This window comes from Polypterus senegalus, chromosome 4, assembly GCF_016835505.1.
Source record: "Polypterus senegalus isolate Bchr_013 chromosome 4, ASM1683550v1, whole genome shotgun sequence".
Classification (NCBI taxonomy): Eukaryota; Metazoa; Chordata; class Cladistia; order Polypteriformes; family Polypteridae; genus Polypterus; species Polypterus senegalus.
The window spans coordinates 51,846,053-51,870,662 of record NC_053157.1 but is presented as its reverse complement, the minus strand read 5'-3'; the positions used below and the strand labels follow the sequence as shown (position 1 = coordinate 51,870,662).

General features: G+C 36.1%; 1 protein-coding gene across 3 annotated transcripts in view; it reads right to left on the bottom strand.

Annotated features, from left to right (window-relative positions):
• The window catches only part of rnf165a (ring finger protein 165a), a 117,191-nt gene that overhangs the window by 39,876 nt on the left and 52,705 nt on the right, over positions 1 to 24,610 (bottom strand). For 2 of the 3 annotated variants that reach the window (XM_039750620.1, XM_039750621.1), the window contains exon 2: positions 16,296 to 16,605. In XM_039750620.1, the coding sequence (XP_039606554.1) occupies positions 16,296 to 16,605 (310 nt within the window). Of the gene's footprint in view, positions 1 to 16,295; positions 16,606 to 20,123; positions 20,235 to 24,610 lie in introns of those variants that run through there. The other variant, XM_039750622.1, reaches the window with a different exon arrangement.

Here is a 24,610-nt window from a genome sequence, read left to right as displayed (position 1 = left end):
AAACAGCTTGTTTAACCTTTTTTCTTGACACTGTTTAACATCCTTCATTAGCTATATTGTTTCTGGACTGTACTATTATAAGATAACTTAATCCTTACTACACTCCTGCTAGGAGTTTCTTTTTCTTTTGGGTGTGCCCTGTCTCTTGGCATGTCTGAGGACTATGAACTATGTGAAATGTGGTCTAACCTCACTTGGGGAGTCAACATGGAGGAGGCAAGATGACTGAGGGGAAAAAGAGCAAGTTATTATTCATCTATTCTTTTTACCCCAACAATTGCAAATGCCAAGTTAATGACAAGCTCCTTAGTCATAGTACCCTGCAATAATGATATGAAGTGATAAAGTTAAAATCTGAAATAATGTACTGCTTTTACTTAAGGTTATAAAATGTTTACAAATGTTAAGTAATAGTATTTCTTTGTCCATCCTGTGAACTTTATAAGCTGGTTTGTCAAAGGCCTCAATCATTAGCTAAAGTGAAAAATGTATTCTCCCATCTGACAGGCCTAAACAATAAATTATTTTTACAGAAGACTCGTTTAATAAATAAGTACCTATCCCAATAGAATTTTAACTCAAAAAATTTACAAGCAGGAAGTTCATAACACAATAACTGAAATTACCAGTACAACAGAAGATAAAATCATAGAAGATAAAAATAAAACACTTTACATCCTTATATTCCATTTAGTTTAAAGAACAGACACAACCTGAGGAGTTTTTTGATACAATAAAAGATGCCACAGCTTGATACTCAGCAGAGAAGAACTTGACAAACCTCTGACACACTTAGAACTACTGGATGCTATAAACTCACTTTAAAGTGGGAAAGCAGCAGGCCTGATAGCTACCTAGTGTAATTTTATAAAACAAATCTTCAACTAAGGTAGCTCCATTATTATTAACAGCATTTATTGTAGCTAGATAAAATAAAATGTTACCACCAACTTTCCAGCAAGTATTAAAAAACACTTTTCCAAAGAAAATTAAACATTTACTGCAATGTGCATCATGAAAATCAGTTTCACTCTTGAATAATGATACTTCCTTTTGTAATACCACAAGACATAACCAGATTCATTAATGGCAGACACATAGCTTCAAGTCTTTGACATCTGTTTAATGTAATATACTCACCCATATAATCTAACACACTAGAGATCTTACTATGTTTGGATGCAGAAATAGCCTTTGATGGAGTCGAATGGGACTATCCAGTCAACCCACTGGGCCAAATGGAATATATGGAATAAATTACTTTACACCAGTCCAGCAACCTCAGTTCATAATAATAACACAAACCCAAACCACTTCAACCTAGAACATGGTACTCAACAAGTGTGCCCTCTATCACCTCTGCTTTTCAGAATAGCCATTGAGTCATTGGCTATTCATTTTTGAAATACATCAGAGATAAAGGGGATTATGAGGGAAGAACTCAAACAGAAAATATAATGATACACAGATGATATGGTACTTTATATACCAGTCCCCGAAATATCTTTACCGTTAATCCTTGCCACATTAGCAAAAATTCAGCAGCATTATATCAGCAGATAATGACAACTTTTAGTGAGATTGTCTCAGTTTTCTTAGAAATTAGTATGTAGAAAATCTAATATTTTTAAATACAAAACTTATTAGATTGACACAGTGACTGACTGACCAGAAACTTATAGCTAGCTGATGACAAACTAATGGAAACAAATTTTCTTATGGTACTAAGGACCAGAAAAATACATCTTTACTGAAACATTAATTTAATCATTAAAAAATATCAGAGAAATCTGCTATGATGTTTCACATTTATTAGTCAGAAAAGGAGGCTGTGGGATACCACAAATGGTAGTATGATCTTAAATAAATTTTGTATGCAAAAATGTATACTAAAAACAATTATGGCGACTGCATAAGAAATATAAAAAAATCTAAACTTAATTGCTTATTACTAAAAAAATGTTTCAATAAAGAACATAGTACCAAATTATATTAATAATGCAAGATATTCAAACTTCACTTCTGTTTCTTATGTTTTAAGGTTTGCACTTTGCGTTCATTTTGCTTTTAATAGGAAGCATAATAAAATATTTTGGTTTCCTTTGAATTTTTTCATTGCCTTTTTGGAAATTCTGTAATTTTGATTAATTATATTAACATTTCTATTTACAAAACAGAACCATCACAGGCATCTATCCATCCTACATTGTTTAATACTAGTTCACATACCTGATTAGCTCTTTAACAATTATTATGCTGCAAGTTTAAAATTACCACTCCAGTTCACTAGAACAGTATGTCATTAGTATTCTATAAATTTCGCTTTGTATATATGGACCATCATGATAACAGGGTTATCAATTCCACAGGAAAAATTAGATGCCTAGGACAGAGGCTGAGCAAGAAACTCAACTGATGTCTTTCTGTCCCTAAATATAGTGAAGATTAAGTTCTGTTCATCAGATCAGTTTTTGAGGATCCCACCACATATTTTGTCTTAAACTGTCCAAATGTCTTCAGATTTCTTTATGGCAGCTTGAAGACAACATCTTAGAAACTGATTTCTTGAGTTATTACTGATGACTATAGCTTCAATAATGTAAAACTAATTTTACGTCTATCAAAGTGTATTACACTAGCCATTTCCAAATCAGTCCTCAAGACACCCCACTTTTTGTAGTTAACCACCAATGTATCCATTTACTTGCTAAACTGTATCACTACCACACCTGGTTAAAGACTGATCACTACCTCATTGATTTGAATCATGTGTGCTGTGGTGCCTCCAGGAAAAGTCTAGGAACCAAACCAGTGTCCTAGATATTTAAAAGATATCAGTAATTTTTTGGAAAGTAGGAGAAATTAACTTGTTTGTTCTCTAATGTTAAACAACATTTTGGAGCAAATAAAGTCTTGCTGCTCAGACCACTAATGTATTTCTAAGCTATAAAGTGAAGTAATAATAATAAAATGAATATATTTTATTTATATAGCACCTTTCCTATGCTCAATATGAGAATGAGGCTATGGCATATGGAGTAACCTACCTTTATCAGAACCAAAGGCAAGTAAAGATGCTATGAAAGCCAAGGTATAATTAAACAGGCATATTATAAAGAGAGGGAGCTGCAGCTGGAAAATATATAAACAAAATTACTGAACGAATAATAGTTAATTTGAAAAGGGACACTGAGGTTTGTTGTACTGCATCACAGCACTATTGACAAAGGCATATCAGATGCTGAATTTGTTGAGGGTAGATTTATTAGCAGCTCTACTATTGGCTCTACTGGTGTGAGTATGCCCATCAGTAAATTGGTGTCCTATCCAGTCCTTTCTCTGACAATTACAGGGCCTGACTTCACTATGAATTTATAAAAGTGGGTTCTGAAAAGTTATACATTTCCAAACCTGTACAATGCCAAACAGGATTGCTTGTGGGTAGAGCCTAACTCAGGTGTCAGCTCTGGAAAAGACTGAAGTCCACTGCAAGGCAAGCACACTCACAGTAATACAAATTAAAGTTACCAAAAAACCTGACATACAGGTCTTTAGAATGTGGCAAGTAATCAAAGTACCTGTTTAAAAAAAAACCTACACAGTCAGACCTGAAAATTGCAAGCACCACAAAGTCAGTGGAGAGGGCTAGATTTTAAACTCAATACTTATGAACTTTAAGGTAACAGCATAAACCGCCGTAATAAAAATTTTGAAAATGGGTCTTCTTGAAAATAACTCTTCTGTGTTATCTTTTATCTGAGGGCCAACTTAGTGCCAATATGCTGCCCCAAAATCATGAACAAGAATAAGGAGACTACAATTCTATGGATGGATGGATGGATTGATAGATGAATGCTATTTTAAAGAATTGCTGCTACTCAAAACATATTTGAAAAATGTAACTTTTTATTTGGATAATACATATTAATTAAACACTGTGATGGATTTGGTTTACACACTGCAATACTGGGATAGGCCATGTTCTCAGTAACTTTAAATTGTATTAAACATATATATGTTGTATTAGTCAAATATATGCATTTTTTCATAAAGTCCTGTGTAAATGAACCTAAGGTATTTGTGCTTACGAGCCTGAGTCAGTAATAAACAAAAGAAATAGACTTGAAGACCTTTGTAAAGTGTAATTAATTTCATTTGATACTCTCTAACATCAGAAATTCAATAATTCCTGCTTCCAATTAGGATACCTGGAGCACATAATCCCATATAGCATGGCACCATGATAACCTGACTTTGTGGGGCCCCGCTAGTTAAATCCATCTAACGGCAAGTGGGCTAAGCAACCCACAGGGCTAAAATAGTTGCATTTTCAGTGATTTATAAATAACATTTTATTTTCTTTTGCTTTGTTTTATTTAGTTCCATATGTATTCATCCATCCCATCTAAACAATATCCAGACAGATAAGAATGGCAAGCGTTTCAGTTTAATAGACATGAAACAGTGGCAATTTGCTATAAAAAAGCTTTTATTTTCCTTGGCTAGTTGATGCATTTATTTGTGACAATCAAAGTGACCTGATATAAATTGTTGTATATCTGCTGACAGGCTTAAGGAATGTGGTAATTTCAGGTAAATGGTCTCATGACAGCTTAAGAGTTACCGTTTTTCTTTTTCTGTATACTAGAACTGTAGGGAAAATAATTTTTTAAAATAAAATGCTTACATTATATACTGTGATAGTCTTCAGAGACACTACTTGCCTAAACCTTCACTTCGCTTTACAGAATAGAGATTTGATGCCCATGCTGCCGCAAGAAGTGGAATGACCCATTAATAAACTTGTGTGATTTATGTAGAGACAAAATTCCCTAGTGACACTCTGCACTTTGCATCGAGTGCAAAAACCAGAGGACTGATATTAGTAAGGCAGCATTAACTTTTTATCTGATGTCACTAGAAAAATAAAATGTTTTTCCAACTGTACACTTAACTTACTGAACAGTAGTAAATACTTAAGACACAGTGGGAATAAAATTATGTACCTTCCTTGAATGTGAATCAATTTTACGAAAATGTTATAAGTAAGCACCGAAAGCAAACTTATTATAATATAATAAAATATTGAGTAGTCCATGGGTTTAAGACACTATATAGTGCAGTCTAGTCGTGTTGCATTCTAAGTCATAAAGCCATGTAGTAAGGTCCTGTACATAAAGAACCTTGGAATGGCATACAAAACGGTGCTACAGTATATAAAATCATGGTTCTCTGCATTTTATTTAAGATACAGACAACTCAGATTTTTCTACAAGCCAATGCTTTCACATAATGGGCAAACAGCACCTTTAAAGCCTTGCAGTATCTGCTTATTAGGTAACAAGATAAGAATTTCAGTATTTAGTCCACTGTAGGTTTAAATCTAAATCGTTCTATTGTATGAAGAAGGGCACACTCCCATAGACCCTCCTAATATCCATTCCACAAGGTGTAAAAATGTCAAAATACTTAAATGTAGTTTGTTTATTAAATAAGTAAATGTATCTAACGAGGATGCAATGTATACTACAAAAGAAACAAATAAATATTGAGAAACAAAATTTCAGGTTCTTAGAGTCTACATCAAATAAGTGTCAGTATTTGGGATTCAAGCTTGGTACTTTACTTGTTTTTCATATGGCACTCCTTTCTCCCCCAGTTCCACTACTTTATTTTAGTTGTGGCTGCTCTCTTTGCCTGACAGTGAGCCCTCACCTAAGCTCACCTCATCCCTCTAGATTAAAAGAGCCCATCTGTCTTGAGGCGGCTTTATACCCTATTGCAATATCTGGCTGAGTCAACAATCAGTCACACTTTTCCTAGTTCTTTTAACTCCTTCAAACCTTCAGTTGTCTTCACCATAAGATTTTCCCTTCTTCCAAGTGCTTTGATTTCTACTGGTTATTGATCACGTTTCAATGCCTGCAAATCCCTTTTCAACTGGAAAACATATCACACTGTGATTTAATAAATCACTAATTCCAAGTGATATCCTGCAATTCTTCAACAAATCATTTGTAACAGTACTCTGTGCATCATTCTGAATCTTGAAAAACAGAAGCAAAAGAACAGGAGATATAGGAAAATGCCTATGACTAAACATTATGATCCTACCTATAAACCAGGAACATCTGGCAATTATTTTAGTAATTTGTAAATTACCTTACAGTTTGAGTCTGAAGAAATTTACAGATAATTTATCTCAGCAACATTCTAGAGGTAGATCACTGATCCAGTGTAGATAGGGCAATTTGTCTTTTGCAGAAGCTCATTCAATATATACAGTACATCTGTTCTAAGGTCTTAATCACAATCTGATTTTCTGGTTGGTTACCTACCAGGTAATACTTGTAGTTGGTCAGCCTGTTGGCAAACATCTGCCACGTCCTCTCAGTTGCAAGAAGCAGATCACTGATATGTTATACAGTATATATATATATATATATATATATATATATATATATATATATATATATATATATATATATATATATATATATATATATATATATATATATATATATATTATATATATATATATAGTAGTATATATATATATATATATATACATTATTATATATATATTATATCGCTTCGCTTGCCCACCCCCAAGTTTGGTTAACTGGATATACAATTCAAAGAGATTTTTATTATCATGGGAATTGTTACATGTGCATTATTTTCACTTTTAATTTAAAACTTTAGTAAAAACAATATTTGGAATTAACTTTTCTTCAAGATCACATTGAATTTTGATTCTGTGTTTGGACTTACATCATGATAACGCAGCGTAAAACTGCCTGTGAGTGAATATCCTTTCTTTCTCTCTAATAAATAAAACAACTTTTTTGAATGTTTATCCATGCTCTTTCTTCTTCGCTTAGTCGTTGATGTGTCATCTAGAACGTATAAAATTATTGTCCTTATAAAATTTATAAGAGCTGAGAGCGCAGGATGTGTCTGCCAAAAGCATTAACACGACTGAGGTTAGATGACTGTAGTCTTGTTTGAAAATAGTTGTAAGTAGGCTGTGACTTGAAAGAATCTCATGTTAAAAGTCTTCATCTCACAGGACTTTGTCAAACACCTGGAGCACTTCCGGGTGAGCTATAAAAGGAGCCAGCAGCCACCACTCAGAGAGCCAGAGTCGGGAGGAGGAGGATGAAGCTTACCGGAGGGATAGTGGAGGAGAAAAAAAAGAAAAAAGAGAAGAAAAGTATTGGGATTGAACATGTGCTTAGTGCTTGGACTTTGTTGTGCCTGTGGGAATGGGAAAGGCGTTGCCCACAGGCGAAGAAAATAAAATAAAAACATTTATTTGTTTTATAAGTGGCTCCTGTGTCTGTCTATGTTGGGTCAAGTGCTGGTAGAGCCCTTTTGTCATAATCTATATATAAATATACAAGTCATTATGTGTATGTATGTTCCAGCATCACATCTGAATGGCTGGAGCAATTTTCATGAAACTTGGTACACATGTTCATCATTGGTCGACTAAAAATACTGTAGGGTGAAATCAGCCGTAACCCACCCCCTTCTGGATAGGGTGGGGGGTGATCTTGCAGTCTTGCATGCATGTTATCATCCAGTTGACACTCGGAACTACCACCAGAGGGAGAACTGGAGGCTACTGTCAGCATTCTTTATCTTTGAGCGCCACAGCACCCCTGTTGCTTTTGAAATTAAATAGAGTTCAACGCGTGGAAGTGTGTGTGTCTGTCCGGCCTGGAAGTTAGACGTAGAGTAGGGGTAAGGGCTCCAGCTCCGAGGATACGCAAGCAAGGCCAGCATACCGGCAAAAGGAAACCTCCTAAGAAAGACAGTCACTAAGCTGATAATGCACAAACAATATGAGCACTTTGATAACATGAATCCTTCTAGCAGAGAGATGCCCAGAGTAGTTCTGACGATTTAAACACTTTCTAGGATCCCGTGCTACTTACACAGTTAGTATATACCAGGCGACTAGCAGCATTCTTTATTTTTGAGCAGCACCGCGCCCCTGTTGCTTTTCAAATTAGAGTTGCCCATTTCTGAGCGTCAACTAGATGATAACATACATACAAGACCGCAAGACAAGGACATTAGTAAGTATTTATTGTTTGTTAATTTATTTTTATTTTTAACGTTGTGTTTTTTTAATTATGTTTTTCTCAAACAAGGGCGAACTGGAAGTGACTGCCAGCATTCTTTATGTTTGAGCAGCACCACGCCCCTGTTGCTTTTCAAATTAAATACAGTTGGCCAGTTTCCGAGTGTCAACTGGATGATAACATACATACAATACCGCAGGACAAGCACATTAGTGTGTCTTTATCCATCCATCCATTATCCAACCCGCTATATCCTAACTACAGGATCATAGGGGTCTGCTGGAGCCAATCCCAGCCAACACAGGGCGCAAGGCAGGAAACAAACCCTGGGCAGGGCGTCAGCCGAACGCAGAAAACCCACGCAGACACAGGGAGAACATGCAAACTCCACGCATGGAGGACCCGGGAAGCGAACCCAGGTTTATTTGTTAATTTATTTTTATTTTTAAAGTGTTTTTTTTTTAATTATGTTTTTCTCAAACAATTAAAAAAAAAACTTTATTTTCCTCCCGGGCAATGCTTGGTATTTCAACTAGTATATTATATATATATATATATATATATATATATATATATATATATATATATATATATATATATATATATATATATATATATATAAACACACACCAGAATGAATAAAAATAAAATTAAAAAGAAAGAAAACTTCTGACTTGGTTACAGTCACAGTGAGGCGTTATGCAGGTGCATTGCCATTGCTATAAAGGGCCACAGTAGTGTTTCTTGACACATTTCATATTTCTGGTGAATAATTTGTTGGCTGAAAGTACTCAGTTTTAGTGTGTCAGAGAAAGGATGTGCAGCATTAATCAGAACTGTCAGTTTTATTTTTGTTCATTTTTATTTTCTTTGCCTCCTTTGTTACTACCTCCAGGGGGTCGACAGTGTGTCCAATAACTGGGCCTGCCATTTTAATTAGTTTGTTGATGTGGTGGGCCTCTCTTGAAGTGATATTACCAGCACAGAGCACAGTAAAAATTATGGTGGCCATCAATGAATTATAGAAGATGTGAAGTATGTCACTTCCCACATTAAAGGAACACAGTCTACTTATAAGAAAAAGAGACTGCTCTGCCCTTTCTCATATAGTTCCCCCGTGTTATGAGTCCAGTCCAGCATGTCACTGATGTGAACCCCCAAATACACATCTAGGAGAGCATCACCTCTACATCCAGTCCGTGAATAGTGGCTGGGCATAGAGACTCATTGGTGTAGTGAAAGTCAACAAGTGGGTTTGCATCTTTGCTCGATCATTGCCCCTTTGGAGTCTGCAAATTCTTCTCTTGTCTGTGCGAGTTTTCTTTTAGGTATTATGGTTTCCTTCCACATATCTGCAGGTTAAGTTAGAACCACTAATTCCAAATGGACTCTGTGTGAGTTTGGGTGCTGGGTCTTGCAATAGACTAGTTCCCCCTACGGGCTTGTTTACTCTCTTGCACTTGGTGCTGCTGAGATAGGCTCCAGCGCCTAGATTAATTGGTTTTCAGAATGTTACGAGTTGTAAAAAAATGCTTTGTACATGATTTTTCATATGGTATATTAGTATATTTGACGAGAAGTAACAGGCAAGCAGATTATTTTGCAGTAATGACATGGCATGATGGTAACACAATTAGTCTCAAATAAGTTGAAAATTTGTCTATGTGTATTTGTAGGTTATCTGTATGTTCTAAAGATTTCAGGCCCAGCCAAGATATATACTTTAACTACAGACTCTAAATTGTTCTGGTATGAGTGAGCCTGCAAGTAAATGAGAGTAACTTAAAATAAAATGGTTCTTTCTTAGTTTGTATACAGTGACCTTGCAATACGCTTTTGACATCCTATGACCCTACAATTGAAAAAACAAGTGCCAGAAATGGAAGGGTCAATTATGCATTGTTTAATTGATAGTTGGAATGACATGGTGGCAAATGCAAGCTTAATAAAAATGGCCAAAATTGTGTTATTGGTCTATTTATTCTAAAAATGTTACTGATCTTCTTAAAGGATAAAGCATTATAGACTATCTTAGGACAATACACTGTGGGTACTGATACTTCAAATACTAGGTTTGATCAATACCTGTGTGCAGTTTACATATTCTCCCCATGTCTGCATAAGCATTTCTCTGGTAGCTTTGTTTTTCCTTCCACTCCCCAATTGTGCAGATCAGGTTGTGGTGCATAACTTTGACCTGCAATATACTAGTGTCCTTTCCAGAGCAGAATCTTTGTGCCTGATGCTTAAAGGAAAGCTGTTAAGACTCCACAACATACACTGGACAAAAACAGTTATAGAAAATGGCAGGACTAATAGACCTAAAGTCTCAAAGTGTACAATAGAAAATGTGCTACAAAACTGGCCCCAAAATTACTGATATAAAGTAGTATTATGATCAATGTTAGAAAATACTTTTGGGGCAGTTCATGTTTATAATGGTATTTTAAATAATAACGTACTGGTTTAAATAACGTTTTCATTAAATCAAATACAATGAAATAGTAAACATTAAGTTACATGACAATATTGGTTCTTTCAAGACAAAAATATTCAAGCTGCAAATATTAAACACTGTGCAAAAATGTGCCATCTTTCTATAGTACACAGTTTAGACAGGGCAGCACAGTGGCGCAGTGGTCATGTTGCTGCTTCACAGTAAGGAGACCTGGGTTCGCATCCCGGGTCCTCGCTGCGTGCAGTTTGTATGTACTCCAAGTGTCTGCGTGGGTTTTCTCCAGGTGCTCCGGTTTTCTCCCACAGTCCAAAGACATGCAGGTTAGGTGCATTGGCAATCCTAAAGTGTGTGTGTGTGTGTCCTGGGGTGGGCTGGCACCCTGCCTGGGATTTTTTCCTGCCTTGCGCCCTGTGTTGGCTGGGATTGGCTCCAGCAGACCCCCGTAACCCGGTGTTAGGATATAGCGGGTTGGAAAATGACTGACTGACTGACTGACAGTTTAGACATAAGTCCTCTGCCTTTGTCCAGGGAAAATTAGGGACCATCACAATTGGTTGAATCACAAATTCAAAACAATTTCAAAAAAGCACAATATATCGCTTTCTCAAAACTAGCTAATCCATTTCATAGATAACATTGTGCCAAGGCAGGAAATGGCAATGAACAAGATGGTAGTCCATTGCAGGGCCAACTTACAAACATACACACCAACATTCCCATTCATTCAAGGCCAACTTGAAACATAACAGTTTACATTATAAATACGCAATGGATAGATATTATACTGCCATTAGATACTGTAGATTATAGATGTTTACAATACAAAGACTTTAAAGGCAATATGTGGTACTCGAAGCAAGCAAATCATGTCACGGAATAAATTAAATAACTAATACAAATTGGAAAACAAAGACATTTTAAAAAGTCAAAAATAAAAGTGTTTACTCATTAACCATAAAAAATGCTCCATGTCAGAACCTTAAATCCTTATCAGCAATATGCAGCTTATAGTGCATCCTTAATCTGGTAACATTCACTGAGCCCTGTGGCACAATTATAAACTGTGGCTTGGCAACAAATTTTTGCTGCTGTTTTATGCTAAGATGCTCTTATTCAAAAGCTTAGCTAAATACATTTACATGTCTATCATAGATAGACATTATAGAACACAGTTTACTACTAAAATGTATTGCACTGCATTTGATTTAAGTGATAAGAAAAAAATCTAGTCCTAAAATTTAGCTGATTATTTTGCAACATGCAACCATGGCTGTTCTTGCATACTTTTGGCTTAATAATAAGTAAAATCACAACTTATAAGAATCAAACCTAAAAGTTTACATTGTAACCCCATCTCTCTCTCTTTTCTAAGGAAAGCACACTTGGAGGCTAACTGCACTTATAAACAAAAAATTGGTGCAATGTTTGCTTTTGTAACTGAAGTACATTTTTATTTTTTTTAGAAATGATTGCAGTATCAGCTAGGAGACACAGCAGGCACAAAGTGAGCATGTCTGGCAGGAAGAATATAAAAGGGGATCACCATGACTGCTTATTAAAATCTTCTCATAGTGGAACATGTTGACAAAAGGTATTTTGTTCCTACCTCATCTATACCACTGAAGAAATGATCAACTGACCACCTTTGTCGTTATGACAAGTAATATATACCAGCAAGGCAAGCAAAGAAGATACATATGAACTATACAGAGTTTTCAAGGGGGCAGGGATGGGGAATGTGCAGGCAATGAATAGGCTGCAGTGACTTTATAGAAAAAAATAATCCCAAACATCAATTTCTGGAACATATTATAACCAAACCTTAACTATGATGCACAGAGAGATAAAAAAATATTGCTGCACTAGGAAAAGCCAGAAGCCTTCTGGCTCCACCAATTTAATCACCGTAAATTTGAGATTCTACTCTCCTTCCCAGGGGACTCTGCATAGCAGCAGACAATCTGACTGTCTGTCTTTATACCATTTAAAACAAGGCTAATATTGTTTATAAATTGCAGGTGATATTTCTTCTGTCATGTGTTTCTCTAATTATTTCACCTAGATGTGTTTTGCATGTTAATGTGCCATCTGTATTTCTAAGCATTTTACTTTATCTATTGACAGTAAAAGTTTTTTTTTAGCAATGCAACATAACAAAACAGCACTACCTAGTACATCATTGGGGAAACAGAAAGGAAATCCATCCAAACAAGGGCTCAACATGACAATGACCGAGTGTGTAATATGAATCTAGGATGTTGAATTTATGAGGTACCCACTGCATCACATTCATTGCTTTAATTATTTTTCAGTTTAAAATCAATCATTCAATATGCCCACATTTAAACAATTCCTGACCTATGCTACCCCAGACCACTTCACATTGCCTTCTTGTTACAGCACAGAAACAGTAACACAACATTACATGTCAACAATTAGAACAATGAGAAAGGAGACTAAAGAGGTTGGATAATGCCAAGCGAAAGGGATAAAGTTCACTCAGTTCTTAAGTGTACTTTATATCTGGATCTAAACATTGAAAGTATCATAGATGGGCGAAAGAAAAGCATTTCACAGAACAGCACCACAAAGCTAGTAGGACTTTGGTATAAACAGAAATCTAGCTTATTGCTACATAAATTGTATGGTGCAAAATTAGACACTTGGTCTATTTAATGCCAGGTCTTGGTAAGTAAATATGTGAGTTAGATTCTTATGTAAAATAGCTTTTTGGTGTGTGTTCACTATATTTTTAAAATCAATCAAAAATTTTTTTACATAACAATTTTCACTGTATGTTCTGTCCAGGGTTTGTTCCTCATGCACCATAACTGTCAAATGGATTAAATGGGTCAGGAAATAGCTAGATATATGAACGTTTAATGGAAAATGGAAAATCACGCGGCTCTCAACAAAATAAACTAAAATTTTATACAAATCCAAAGCAATCCAAATCAAGATAATAAAATAGGCTGTACAAAATCAGTCAAAGGGAAATACTGAAATGTAATTTGAGCCTTAAAAATGTCCTAGAATCAAATCAGGATTAAAAAACAATGAAATAAGAATATACTGTATAAAAGCTGTCAGACAGGCCAGAGAATCCTTCACAGTTAAAGGTGATTTTAGTATCATTTCAGTATGCCACACTGCACAGAACTGAATAACCTGTTTACTGATGCTTTGTAAGTGTTATTAAAACCAAATGAAGCCTTTTAAAGTCTAGTTAAATAAGAGTAAATGAGTAATAGATGCATTTTTGCAGAAACTAAAGTGTTACCTTTGTTTGTGTTTAACTTCTCTGTATTTTAACTTTCACAGTGCTTCGCCTGCTCCTTGTGTTCAGTTTATTTCTACCATTCAGTTACAGCATTTTACCCACACTGCAACCATGTTACCTTATTCATTGACCTTCATATTCATTAACATAAATCTTTCCTGTCTCTAGCCATTTTACTGTACTGAAGAAGAGCTCTAGCTCAGTGTTAAAAGGAAAGGCTTGGGTCGAGCAAGCAAAAATGTAACAAAAAAGTGACTGAGACCACTGAAAGTGTATTATTATTATTACTTATTAGTATAACATACTAGTTGCAAAGAAAGCTTACATTCTCAAAATGTTTAAGTGTCACAGATGACCTCAGCCTATCCCAGAAGTTGAATGCAAGACAGAAAACAGCCCAAGCTAGGGTGTTAGTCCATATCAGGCTCACTCACGTATCCATCCACAATAACACCCACAATGAGGCCAGTTTGGAATTGCCAACTAAGTCAGCATCACATTGCACAGATATTTCAATGTTTTCAGTTGCAGCCTTTACAATAATCTTAAGAAAATTACAGCAAGTTGCAGATGGTCCCAGCATGCCCGTTACTGTCAGTTCAACTGTATAGCTTAATTCCTTCAGCGACTCAGTTATAGCGCTCTGCAAGTTGGCACTTGTGTCTTTGAGAAATAGCAGCCAATAAGCATTCATTTCAAAGTAATTCAGAGAAAGTTCCCAAAACACTGATTATTAGCTTCAAGGAAAGAAGAAAAGCAAGTATTATGGACTCTGCAAATAAAGGTGAGACTCTAAACCCACCACAGACTTTTGTTCAATGTCTTGTGTTTGTCATATCATGTCTGAGTTGTAAAAAAAAAATAATGGGCCAAGTTTGTGGCTTATTTGGAGTACTCCATGATAACTGGCTACCAAAATGAGGGTTCATCATGGTACTTTCATGATGCTCAAAAGGATTTGGAACCATGATGAAAAGTACTAAAGCAATTTGTGGAATCAGTTACCCCCTGTGATTCCAAGTCAAATAATTTGACACCCACAGAGGCAACCAAATTCAGCTCGGTCATTAAATGGGATGTACTCTCCAATTAGAAATCGAGTTCTGTAGTGTGACATGGGCTTTATCTCACAGTCAGCATTGAAATTATATATTTAAAAAACAAAAACTTTATTATCAGTTGTGCTTGATGGAGAAACAAATGTTGCGAGTTCCACACCTTAGAAGCCCATGACTGAATGACTACTTACAGTCTTGTGTAGTGTGACTTCGAGATGGCAGTATACCTGTACAGTATAATAAAACAAATGAAATGCAATAAAGACAAGTGTCTGCATTCTGCAAAATAGAATGTTAAACTAAACTGGTTTCCAAAAACAACATAAGCAGCATTACATTGGAAACACTCATTAAATTAATGATTAATCTCTTGTCCAAAATTGCTTTGCAATGCTTTGTGTGAATCCGTTCCAGTCTCAAGATTTCTGAACTCAAATATTGTTAAAGGGAGATGCAGTTTACCAGGTTACAAGGGTAGCGTCTTCCTTGTCCTAAATCTCACCCTTGATTGAATTACCTCTCTAAACCTGGTTCCGACTTTCAAGTATGTATCTTTTTTTATTTAAGGATTTTGTTAATCCATTGATCCTTTACAGTACATTTCTTTCATGCCTCAATTTCCCCAAAGGATACTTTCTTCATTATTTTTTTCAATTATTTCCCTCAAGTTTAGTCGAATTGCAAAGCCTTCTTCCTCACTTGCCTACTTTCTGACATAAGCACAATCACACAGTTTGGTCTGTCTATACTGGAATTATCTTTTTGTTAAAAAAAACTTGATATTTCTTATCATTAATCTCAGTGTAAAACAGTCAACTTCTCAAAGAAGTCACTTGGTATTCAATGCCTGACAGCAATGACAGTGGTGACTAATATCTGTCGATACTGTGTAGGTTGGAGGGAAAACTTGGAGGTCCGTGGCAGGATTGGCACTCCAATCACGGTAAAAAAAAAAACTCACACTGTTCCAGTGTGGTGCTGAGGTGTCTCTCACTGCACTTGGGTCCCAATCCAGGAGGTGTGGTGGGTGAGGCAACACACTATCAATGCATGCTCCCAACCTAGTGACACCTCAAGCCATATTGACAACAGGCTACCGCAGACAGGAAGTAACAGGACGGTTTGCTTTATGTCACTGTCATTGTCAGCTGAATCAATTTTCTCATCGCAGTCCAATAAAAAGACATACACCACTTTTTCATAAAATGTAAGTCAATTCTCATGGCTACACTAAATATACATCATAAAACACATATCAAAGTCTTTTTCTGAAAAGTGTATCTTTATTTTTTCCTTTACACACAGACATTTCACACAATACCTACTGCCACATTTCCACAAAATAATGTATAGGTTTATTTATGTTGCCTGGTTTTCTCAAGATAACGGCTAGTAAAGTAACTTACCTTGGGTGGGGTAGAATTCTCCTATGCTGGGCTTCTAGTAGCTGCTGCTGAATGAGGTATTGTTGGTGTAAGGCCTGAGGTAGGAATGGGGGTCCTGGGACATCTTGGAACTGCGGGGCTGGCAGAGGGGCCAGAGGCTGATGAAGAGGTGTAGCATGCTGGTGAGCAGGTGGTAAATGAGGGCTCATTCCAGGTTGGGATTGATTTGGATGGGGAAGAGGGAACTCAGCGGAGAGCTGCGGCTGGGGGCCCAGGTGGAAGTGCCGGCAGGAGGTAGCATGGCTGTGTTGATGCCTGTTAAAATGGGCACCTGAAAAGGAAAAGAAGCAAACAAAAATTTAAAAGATTCCTACAAAGTGTTTTGGATGACTTCTGCCTTGATTTTACAAAGACACACTTAATTGCCTGCTAAAAGTTGAATGGCATTCATTGCCCTATAACTGAGGTAGAGCTTGCACTGATAGCACGTTTCTGCACCCACCACACGACAAATCACGGGTGACACCTCAGCACCACACTGGAACAATGTCAGTTTTTTTTTTTTTTTCGGTGGCTGGAGTGCCAATCCTGACCCAACCCCCAAGATTTCCCTGTAAGTTGGAGGACCTGCTTACAAGGCAGATGCAGACTGAGAAATCATTTAATTTACAGCAAATAAATTCACGATTTATATAACATATACATCAGTTTTAGCTATTCTAGAGAAGAATAAATAAATAATGACAAGGTTGTCTGCATTTTTGCAAACTAAAAATACAGCTGTGTTCTTCTCAAAAACATATATACTGTATAACTTCTTTCTGTGCACATTTTTATGTGTATTTTTTATGTAATTTGTTTTTTTTTTGATTTGCAGCCCTGTTCCTCCCTGTGGCCTCCACACTTCATTCACAACACTTACAGGCAACTCTAATTAAACTCTGCAATTTTCTTTACCATTTTTTTCTTTTTTGCACCCTTCACTGCTCTTCACTTTAGTTTAGACATGCCTTCTGCTACTGTCACAATCAATTTTCTTTTTTTTTTTCCTTTTCTTCAAACAACCACTTTAAGCTTGCAGAACACACCAGCTTCTTTCCTCTACTACCACTACAAGTCTCCATAGCAAACCACCTGTTAGTGCACCCTCTTCCTAACATAATAACTTTGTCTAACGAGATATATAATAGGAAGCGTCCCTTGTGCAGTGCATGCTGAAGTAGGGAGAACAATAAACTGAAGCTGTCGGTGGACAGATTTTATCTTTGTCCAGTGATTTCTCACATTCATTTCATTCCACTGGTTATTTCTGATTAAAGTGCAGAAATAAATTGGATGTGCTGCCACTTTGAACTGCTATCATCATTTTGCAGACTTTGCATTTTACATTAGTTTGTTCAACATCCGATCATTCATATCCAAACCAATTACAGACAACTGAATTAAAGTTAAAACCTTTCTTTGCATCAAGCTCATTCACGAGATAAACAAGGTTCATTTGCATTAATACGTTTCAACTGTATACATGTGATCAGATGATCAAACTGTAATGATTGGTAGCCTGATTTATTTTCCTCTTAGCATATTAATTGCTTGTTCAACTGTTTACCTGTATCAATTGATACTTAAAAATCTTTAAATAACACTTTAAAACATGAATTTGATTTAAATGATTTAATCAAAATAATTGTACAACCTTAATTGAATTTAAGAATTTTATTACAATGAATAACTTACAAATCATTAAACCATACAGTACTAGATCTTACTGAAGTCATATAAGAAGTCACTTTCCTTTACTTCAGAACACATTAAGAAAAATATTTATTATGAAGTAATCACAAAAATATAAAGAAATAGGCAAAAGGTTGGCAAGAGTCCGGTATGCACAAATGCTTATAAATGTCTGCCAGACTAAAGAAGTGTGCCACTGACCCTTGAAAAAGTGATTTTTTTTTTTTATTTTATGCAACCTTTTTGCATTGTGTTTGTGGAAAGGCAGGTTAAGAATCAGGAACCTATTTTAAATAAATAATCATTTACACTCACGTCTATAATTAATTAATTCAATTACCAATATAATATAGCCTCCAAGTAGTGCTGCATACAGTAAGTTTTTCACACAATTTCCCAGAATTCTAGTTATTTATGTAAGAAGACAGTTACAGGTTTATTGGCAATGGCAAATAAAGTCAGTAGTAAAGTACACTCATGTCTGTTTTCATAGTCTAAAAAATAAATTAGAATTTATATTATTCAACTGAACTGGACATTCTTGGATAGAGCTTACAAGTTTAGTCCATGTAGATAAAATGGGTTTCAAAATTACAATATTATTATCTAACCTCTAACACAATTGTTTTCCACACGTTAAGATAACCAGGCCTCAGGATGCTCTGTTGGTGCAGGTGTACTGTATATACTATATGACATCAAAAGTGTTTTGGTTGTGCTCTGTCTTTTGGCTTGTCAGAGGATTGGGACTCTGTGATTTTTGGTCGTAGCCTCACTAGGGGTGCAATGTGGTTGTGAGATGAGATGGGAAAAAGAGCAGGTTATTATTTCTCTTTTTTTTGTTATCTCATTATTGCAAGTGTCAAATTATTGGCTAGCTAACTAATCTTAAAACCTAGCAATTTATATATGAAATTTGTGTTAAAGCTGAAATCTGAAATAACTCATTAACCTTAAGATCACAAATTTCCCCTAATATTCAAAAGAAGTAATATCTGATCAATATTTGATGGACTTTCAAGGGCCTCAATCATGTCCCAAAGAGACAAAATGTATTCTTTCATCTCACAAGCAAAAAGGCCAAGATTGCACTTTTATAGGAGATTTGCCAAACAAGGAAGGACCAGTTTCAACTGAAAAGACAGTGGATCAGTAAAAAATAATTTCCAGCTATAACATGAAACCAGAGGTGTGAAAATTTTTAATCCATAAAACAATCCCACTTGTAGCAACACATGTAATATGTGATCTTGAAGGGTGCTGTGTCATGGTTGTGGGTAATTTATTCAAATTTAAGTAACTCTAATAAACATATATGCACATAATGTGGACAACAGAATCTACTGTATACAAAATGTATTTGTATTGGTGTCCATGAGTATGAGCACTCATAAAATTATAATGGCTGGAGATTTTAATTGTTCTTTAAATGTAAACGTTGATAGGTCCTCGACTACAGCAACTATAAGACCTAAAACTGCAAATACCATAACACAGTTTCATTGTGAATCACAATCTATCAGACCCATGGAATTTTTTAATATCTGAATTCAAGTGAAATTCCTTCTTCTCACCAGAACATTACAGTTACTCAGGAATTGATTATTTCTTCATTGATAATAATTTACTGACCACTACCAAATCTTGTATGCATCATGCTATTTTCATCTCCAACCACTCTTCTCTTATTTTGGAGCTAACATCACTATGCCCCATATACTCAACCCACAACTGGTGCATCTTAACCCCCTGTCATTAGAGATTAATTCTATAAAGTTAAGAAATGCTATAAGTCCTAATATTCCCATAAGTGTAAAGAAGGTAACTAGTTAAGTAATTTTTTGATAATACAAATACCACAACTTGATATTCCCAGTGCCAAAGAAATTCATAAACCTCAGACATTGTTAGAACAACCGGAAGCCATGAAACCCCTCTAAAACGGGATAGCTGCAAGTCCCCAGTTGCTACTCAGTAGAATTTTATAAACAGTTTTCATCTATTTTAGCTCCTCCCCAACATACCCACATGGCTTAAACTACTTTATATTAGTCCAGAAGCCTCAGTTCATATTAATAATACAAACTCAGATTACTTCAAATTAGAATGACGTACTCAATGAGGGTGCCCAACATCACCAATGCTTTTCAGCGATAGCCATTGCTTCATTAGCTGATCATCTTTGGAAGAAACCAGAGATAAAGAGGATTATCAGAGAAGGACTCAGAACTGAAAATATCCCTATACTGTATACAGAACACATAATGCTTTATATACTGTATCAGACTTACAATCATCTTTCCTTTTCCTCTTTTGGTCTTAAACATGTTAGGAGAATTTTCGATAGATAGATAGATAGAGTGGTGTGAAAAACTATTTGCCCCCTTCCTGATTTCTTATTCTTTTGCATGTTTGTCACACAAAATGTTTCTGATCATCAAACACATTTAACCATTAGTCAAATATAACACAAGTAAACACAAAATGCAGTTTTTAAACGATGGTTTTTATTTTTTAGGGAGAAAAAAAATCCAAACCTACATGGCCCTGTGTGAAAAAGTAATTGCCCCCTTGTTAAAAAATAACCTAACTGTGGTGTATCACACCTGAGTTCAATTTCCGTAGCCACCTCCAGCCCTGATTACTGCCACACCTGTTTCAATCAAGAAATAACTTAAATAGGAGCTGCCTGACACAGAGAAGTAGACCAAAAGCACCTCAAAAGCTAGACATCATGCCAAGATCCAAAGAAATTCAGGAACAAATGAGAACAGAAGTAATTGAGATCTATCAGTCTGGTAAAGGTTATAAAGCCATTTCTAAAGCTTTGGGACTCCAGCAAACCACAGTGAGAGCCATTATCCACAAATGGCAAAAACATGGAACAGTGGTGAACGTTCCCAGGATTGGCCGGCCGACCAAAATTACCCCAAGAGCGCAGAGACGACTCATCCGAGAGGTCACAAAAGACCCCAGGACAACGTCTAAAGAACTGCAGGCCTCACTTGCCTCAATTAAGGTCAGTGTTCACGACTCCACCATAATAAAGAGACTGGGCAAAAACGGCCTGCATGGCAGATTTCCAAGACGCAAACCACTGTTAAGCAAAAAGAACATTAGGGCTCGTCTCAATTTTGCTAAGAAACATCTCAATGATTCCAAGACTTTTGGGAAAATACCTTGTGGACTGATGAAACAAAAGTTGAACTTTTTGGAAGGCAAATGTCCCGTTACATCTGGCGTAAAAGGAACACAGCATTTCAGAAAAGAACATCATACCAACAGTAAAATATGGTGGTGGTAGTGTGATGATCTGGGGTTGTTTTGCTGCTTCAGGACCTGGAAGGCTTGCTGTGATAGATGGAACCATGAATTCTACTGTCTACCAAAAAATTCTGAAGGAGAATGTCCGGCCATCTGTTCGTCAACTCAAGCTGAAGCGATCTTGGGTGCTGCAACAGGACAATGACCCAAAACACACCAGCAAATCCACCTCTGAATGGCTGAAGAAAAACACCTAGTCAAAGTCCTGACCTGAATCCAATTGAGATGCTATGGCATGACCTTAAAAAGGCGGTTCATGCTAGAAAACCCTCAAATAAAGCTGAATTACAACAATTCTGCAAAGATGAGTGGGCCAAAATTCCTCCAGAGCGCTGTAAAAGACTCATTGCAAGTTATCGCAAACGCTTGATTGCAGTTATTGCTGGTAAGGGTGGCCCAACCAGTTATTAGGTTCAGGGGGCAATTACTTTTCACACAGGGCCATGTAGGTTTGGATTTTTTCTCCCTAAATAATAAAACCATCATTTAAAAACTGCATTTTGTGTTTACTTGTGTTATATTTGACTAATGGTTAAATGTGTTTGATGATCAGAAACATTTTGTGTGACAAACATGCAAAAGAATAAGAAATCAGGAAGGGGGCAAATAGTTTTTCACACCACTGTAGATAGAAATTTATTTGTCCACAGGGAGAAATGTAGATTTTTATAGAAGCTCTTTCAATAAATAAATACATAAATAGGTAGATAAGTAAATAAATAAATATACACACACTCATTTTGGTCTGAACACATACACACACTAGGGAAAATTAAACAAAAAATCAATAACCAGTTCCTTGGTTTGTTGATGTTAAGACACTTGACTTGACACCACCTGACTCCTATATTTTACCTCATCCCCTTTATCAAAACACCCCTTAAGTGCAGAATCATCTGTTAATTTCTGCAAGTGACATGACCTGGTGTTATATTTGTAGTTGAAGGTACAGTATATAGAACAAAGAGAAAAGGAGACAGGACTGTTCCTTGTGAGTTAAAAAAATAATTTTAATAAAAGTGTGCTTTTCCTCAGTGAGTTCTCTAGCAAACTATACCAGAATGGATGACCATTCATAACATCATAACAGTTTAAATATATGGGCATAACAAGTCGCAAATAAATATACAGTGGCAAGAAAAAGTATGTGAACCCTTTGAAAATAACCACATTTATGGATGAATTTGTCTTAAGATACTGTCTGATTTTCATTTAAGTTACAAAAATGAAAGAACTAATAATGTACAAATTATCGGATTGTTCTTGTACATATTGAATACATTATTCAAAGGTTCACAGGTGTAGGTTGGAAAAAGTATGTAAACCCCTAGGCTAATGACATTTTTCCAGTATCGGTATGTCCTTTTTGTAGCATTGAGACCAAAACTGCACACAGTATTCCAGATGAGGTCTCACCAGTGCGTTTAAGCTTGAGCATAATCTCCTTAGACTTGTACTCTATACATTGTGCTACATAACCAAACATTCTGTTAGCCTTCTTAATGGCTTAATGGCTTCTGAACACTGTCCGGCAGTTCATAGTGACAAATCAACTTTTTAGACTTCCCATTTTACATTTACACCTAACATTTTTACTTCCTACATGTAAAGTTTATAATTACTTATGCTTTGCACTATGACCTCCAAAGACTATGAGAAAAGACAAAATCAAATAAAAAACAATCTGATTAAATTTCATCTGCCTCAATTCTGCCCATGCCTGTATAATGTCAAAGTCCCTCTATAATGATTTCATGGACTCTAGATTATTTGCCAATCCACCTAGCTTGGTATCAGCTTGCTATTTATATTTCTATCCAAATTATTTATATTAAAAATAGCAGCATCCCTAGCACTGACCCCTGTGAAACACCGTACTCTTAACGTACTGCTGTTTTTTTTTTTAAACTTCCTACTGATTTCAAATTTAGATATATCCCTGTCTAGCATTACATGTAAAACACTTTTAAACCTGTTCCAATGCTCCTTGATTGTCTCTACACTAAAAAGCTTTTCCCAGTTCATCCACCTTAGACTTTGCCATATCTGCTCAAAATTTGTCCTACTAAAGTTAAACTTAACAGCGTTGGTCTTTGTATCCTCTTACAAAACACTGAGAATTGAATTATATTATGGTTACTTGATCCTAGAAGTGCAATTACCCAACACCTTAATTCTATGTTGATTAATACAAAACACTACACTTAGATATGCTTCACCTCATCCTAGTGCTTTAACATTATGTGGTAAAAAATAGTCACTGATTATATCTAAAAACTCTTGCTATTGTGTTCCGCTACTTGCAAGGTTAGCCCAGTTAATATTCAAATACTTAAAGTCCTTCGTGACTATAATATCCCCCTGTAAACTTTCTTTATTAATATTACTAAAAATATGCGCATTGAAATTATTGTCTGCAAATGGCAGGGGGAAGTCTATAACACATTCCTAAAACAAGAACTCTTTCCCTAATGCTTTCCATACAAATCCAGGCATCCTCACTAAGAGGGGGATCATCATCCAATTAAAGTGTTTAAATTCTGTTTGACATGAACATCAACCTCACTTTTATGCTCTATCTGTCCTTCCTAAAACTATCCATCCATCCATCCATTATCCAACCTGCCATATTTTAACTACAGGGTCACAGGGGTCTGATGGAGCCAATCCCAGCCAACACAAGGCGCAAGATAGAAAACAAACCCCGTGCAGGGCGCTAGCCCACCGCAGGGCACACACACACACACGCAAACACACACACAAAGCACACAATAAGGACAATTTAGGATCGCCAATGCACCTAACTTGCATGTCTTTGGACCATGGGAGGAAATCAGAGCACCCAGAGGAAACTCACACAGACACGGGTAGAACATGCAAACTCCACAAAGGGGGACCCAGGAAGCGAACCCAGGTATCCTAACTGCAAGGCAGCAGCACTACCACTGCGTCACTGTGCCACTTTCCTAAAAAAAAATGTACCCCTCTATGTTATACTCATTCACATCTTTGCTATTTAGCCAGGTTTCTGTTATTGCTATAATATAATTTCGTTCAACATTAACGTAAGCTATTTAATTTGATACTCATTTCACTTTTGCACTTAAACTTTGGGCTAGAATTTATGTTAATATGCATATTTATTTTTACATTATTGAGTGTCCCTTCATGTACAGTTGTAAACTTGGCCTGTCCTCAACTGAGCCCCTAACTATCACTACACCTCTCTTTCTCTCACTGGTTTTGATGTGGTCCGTTGGGGTTCCTCATGCCTGCCT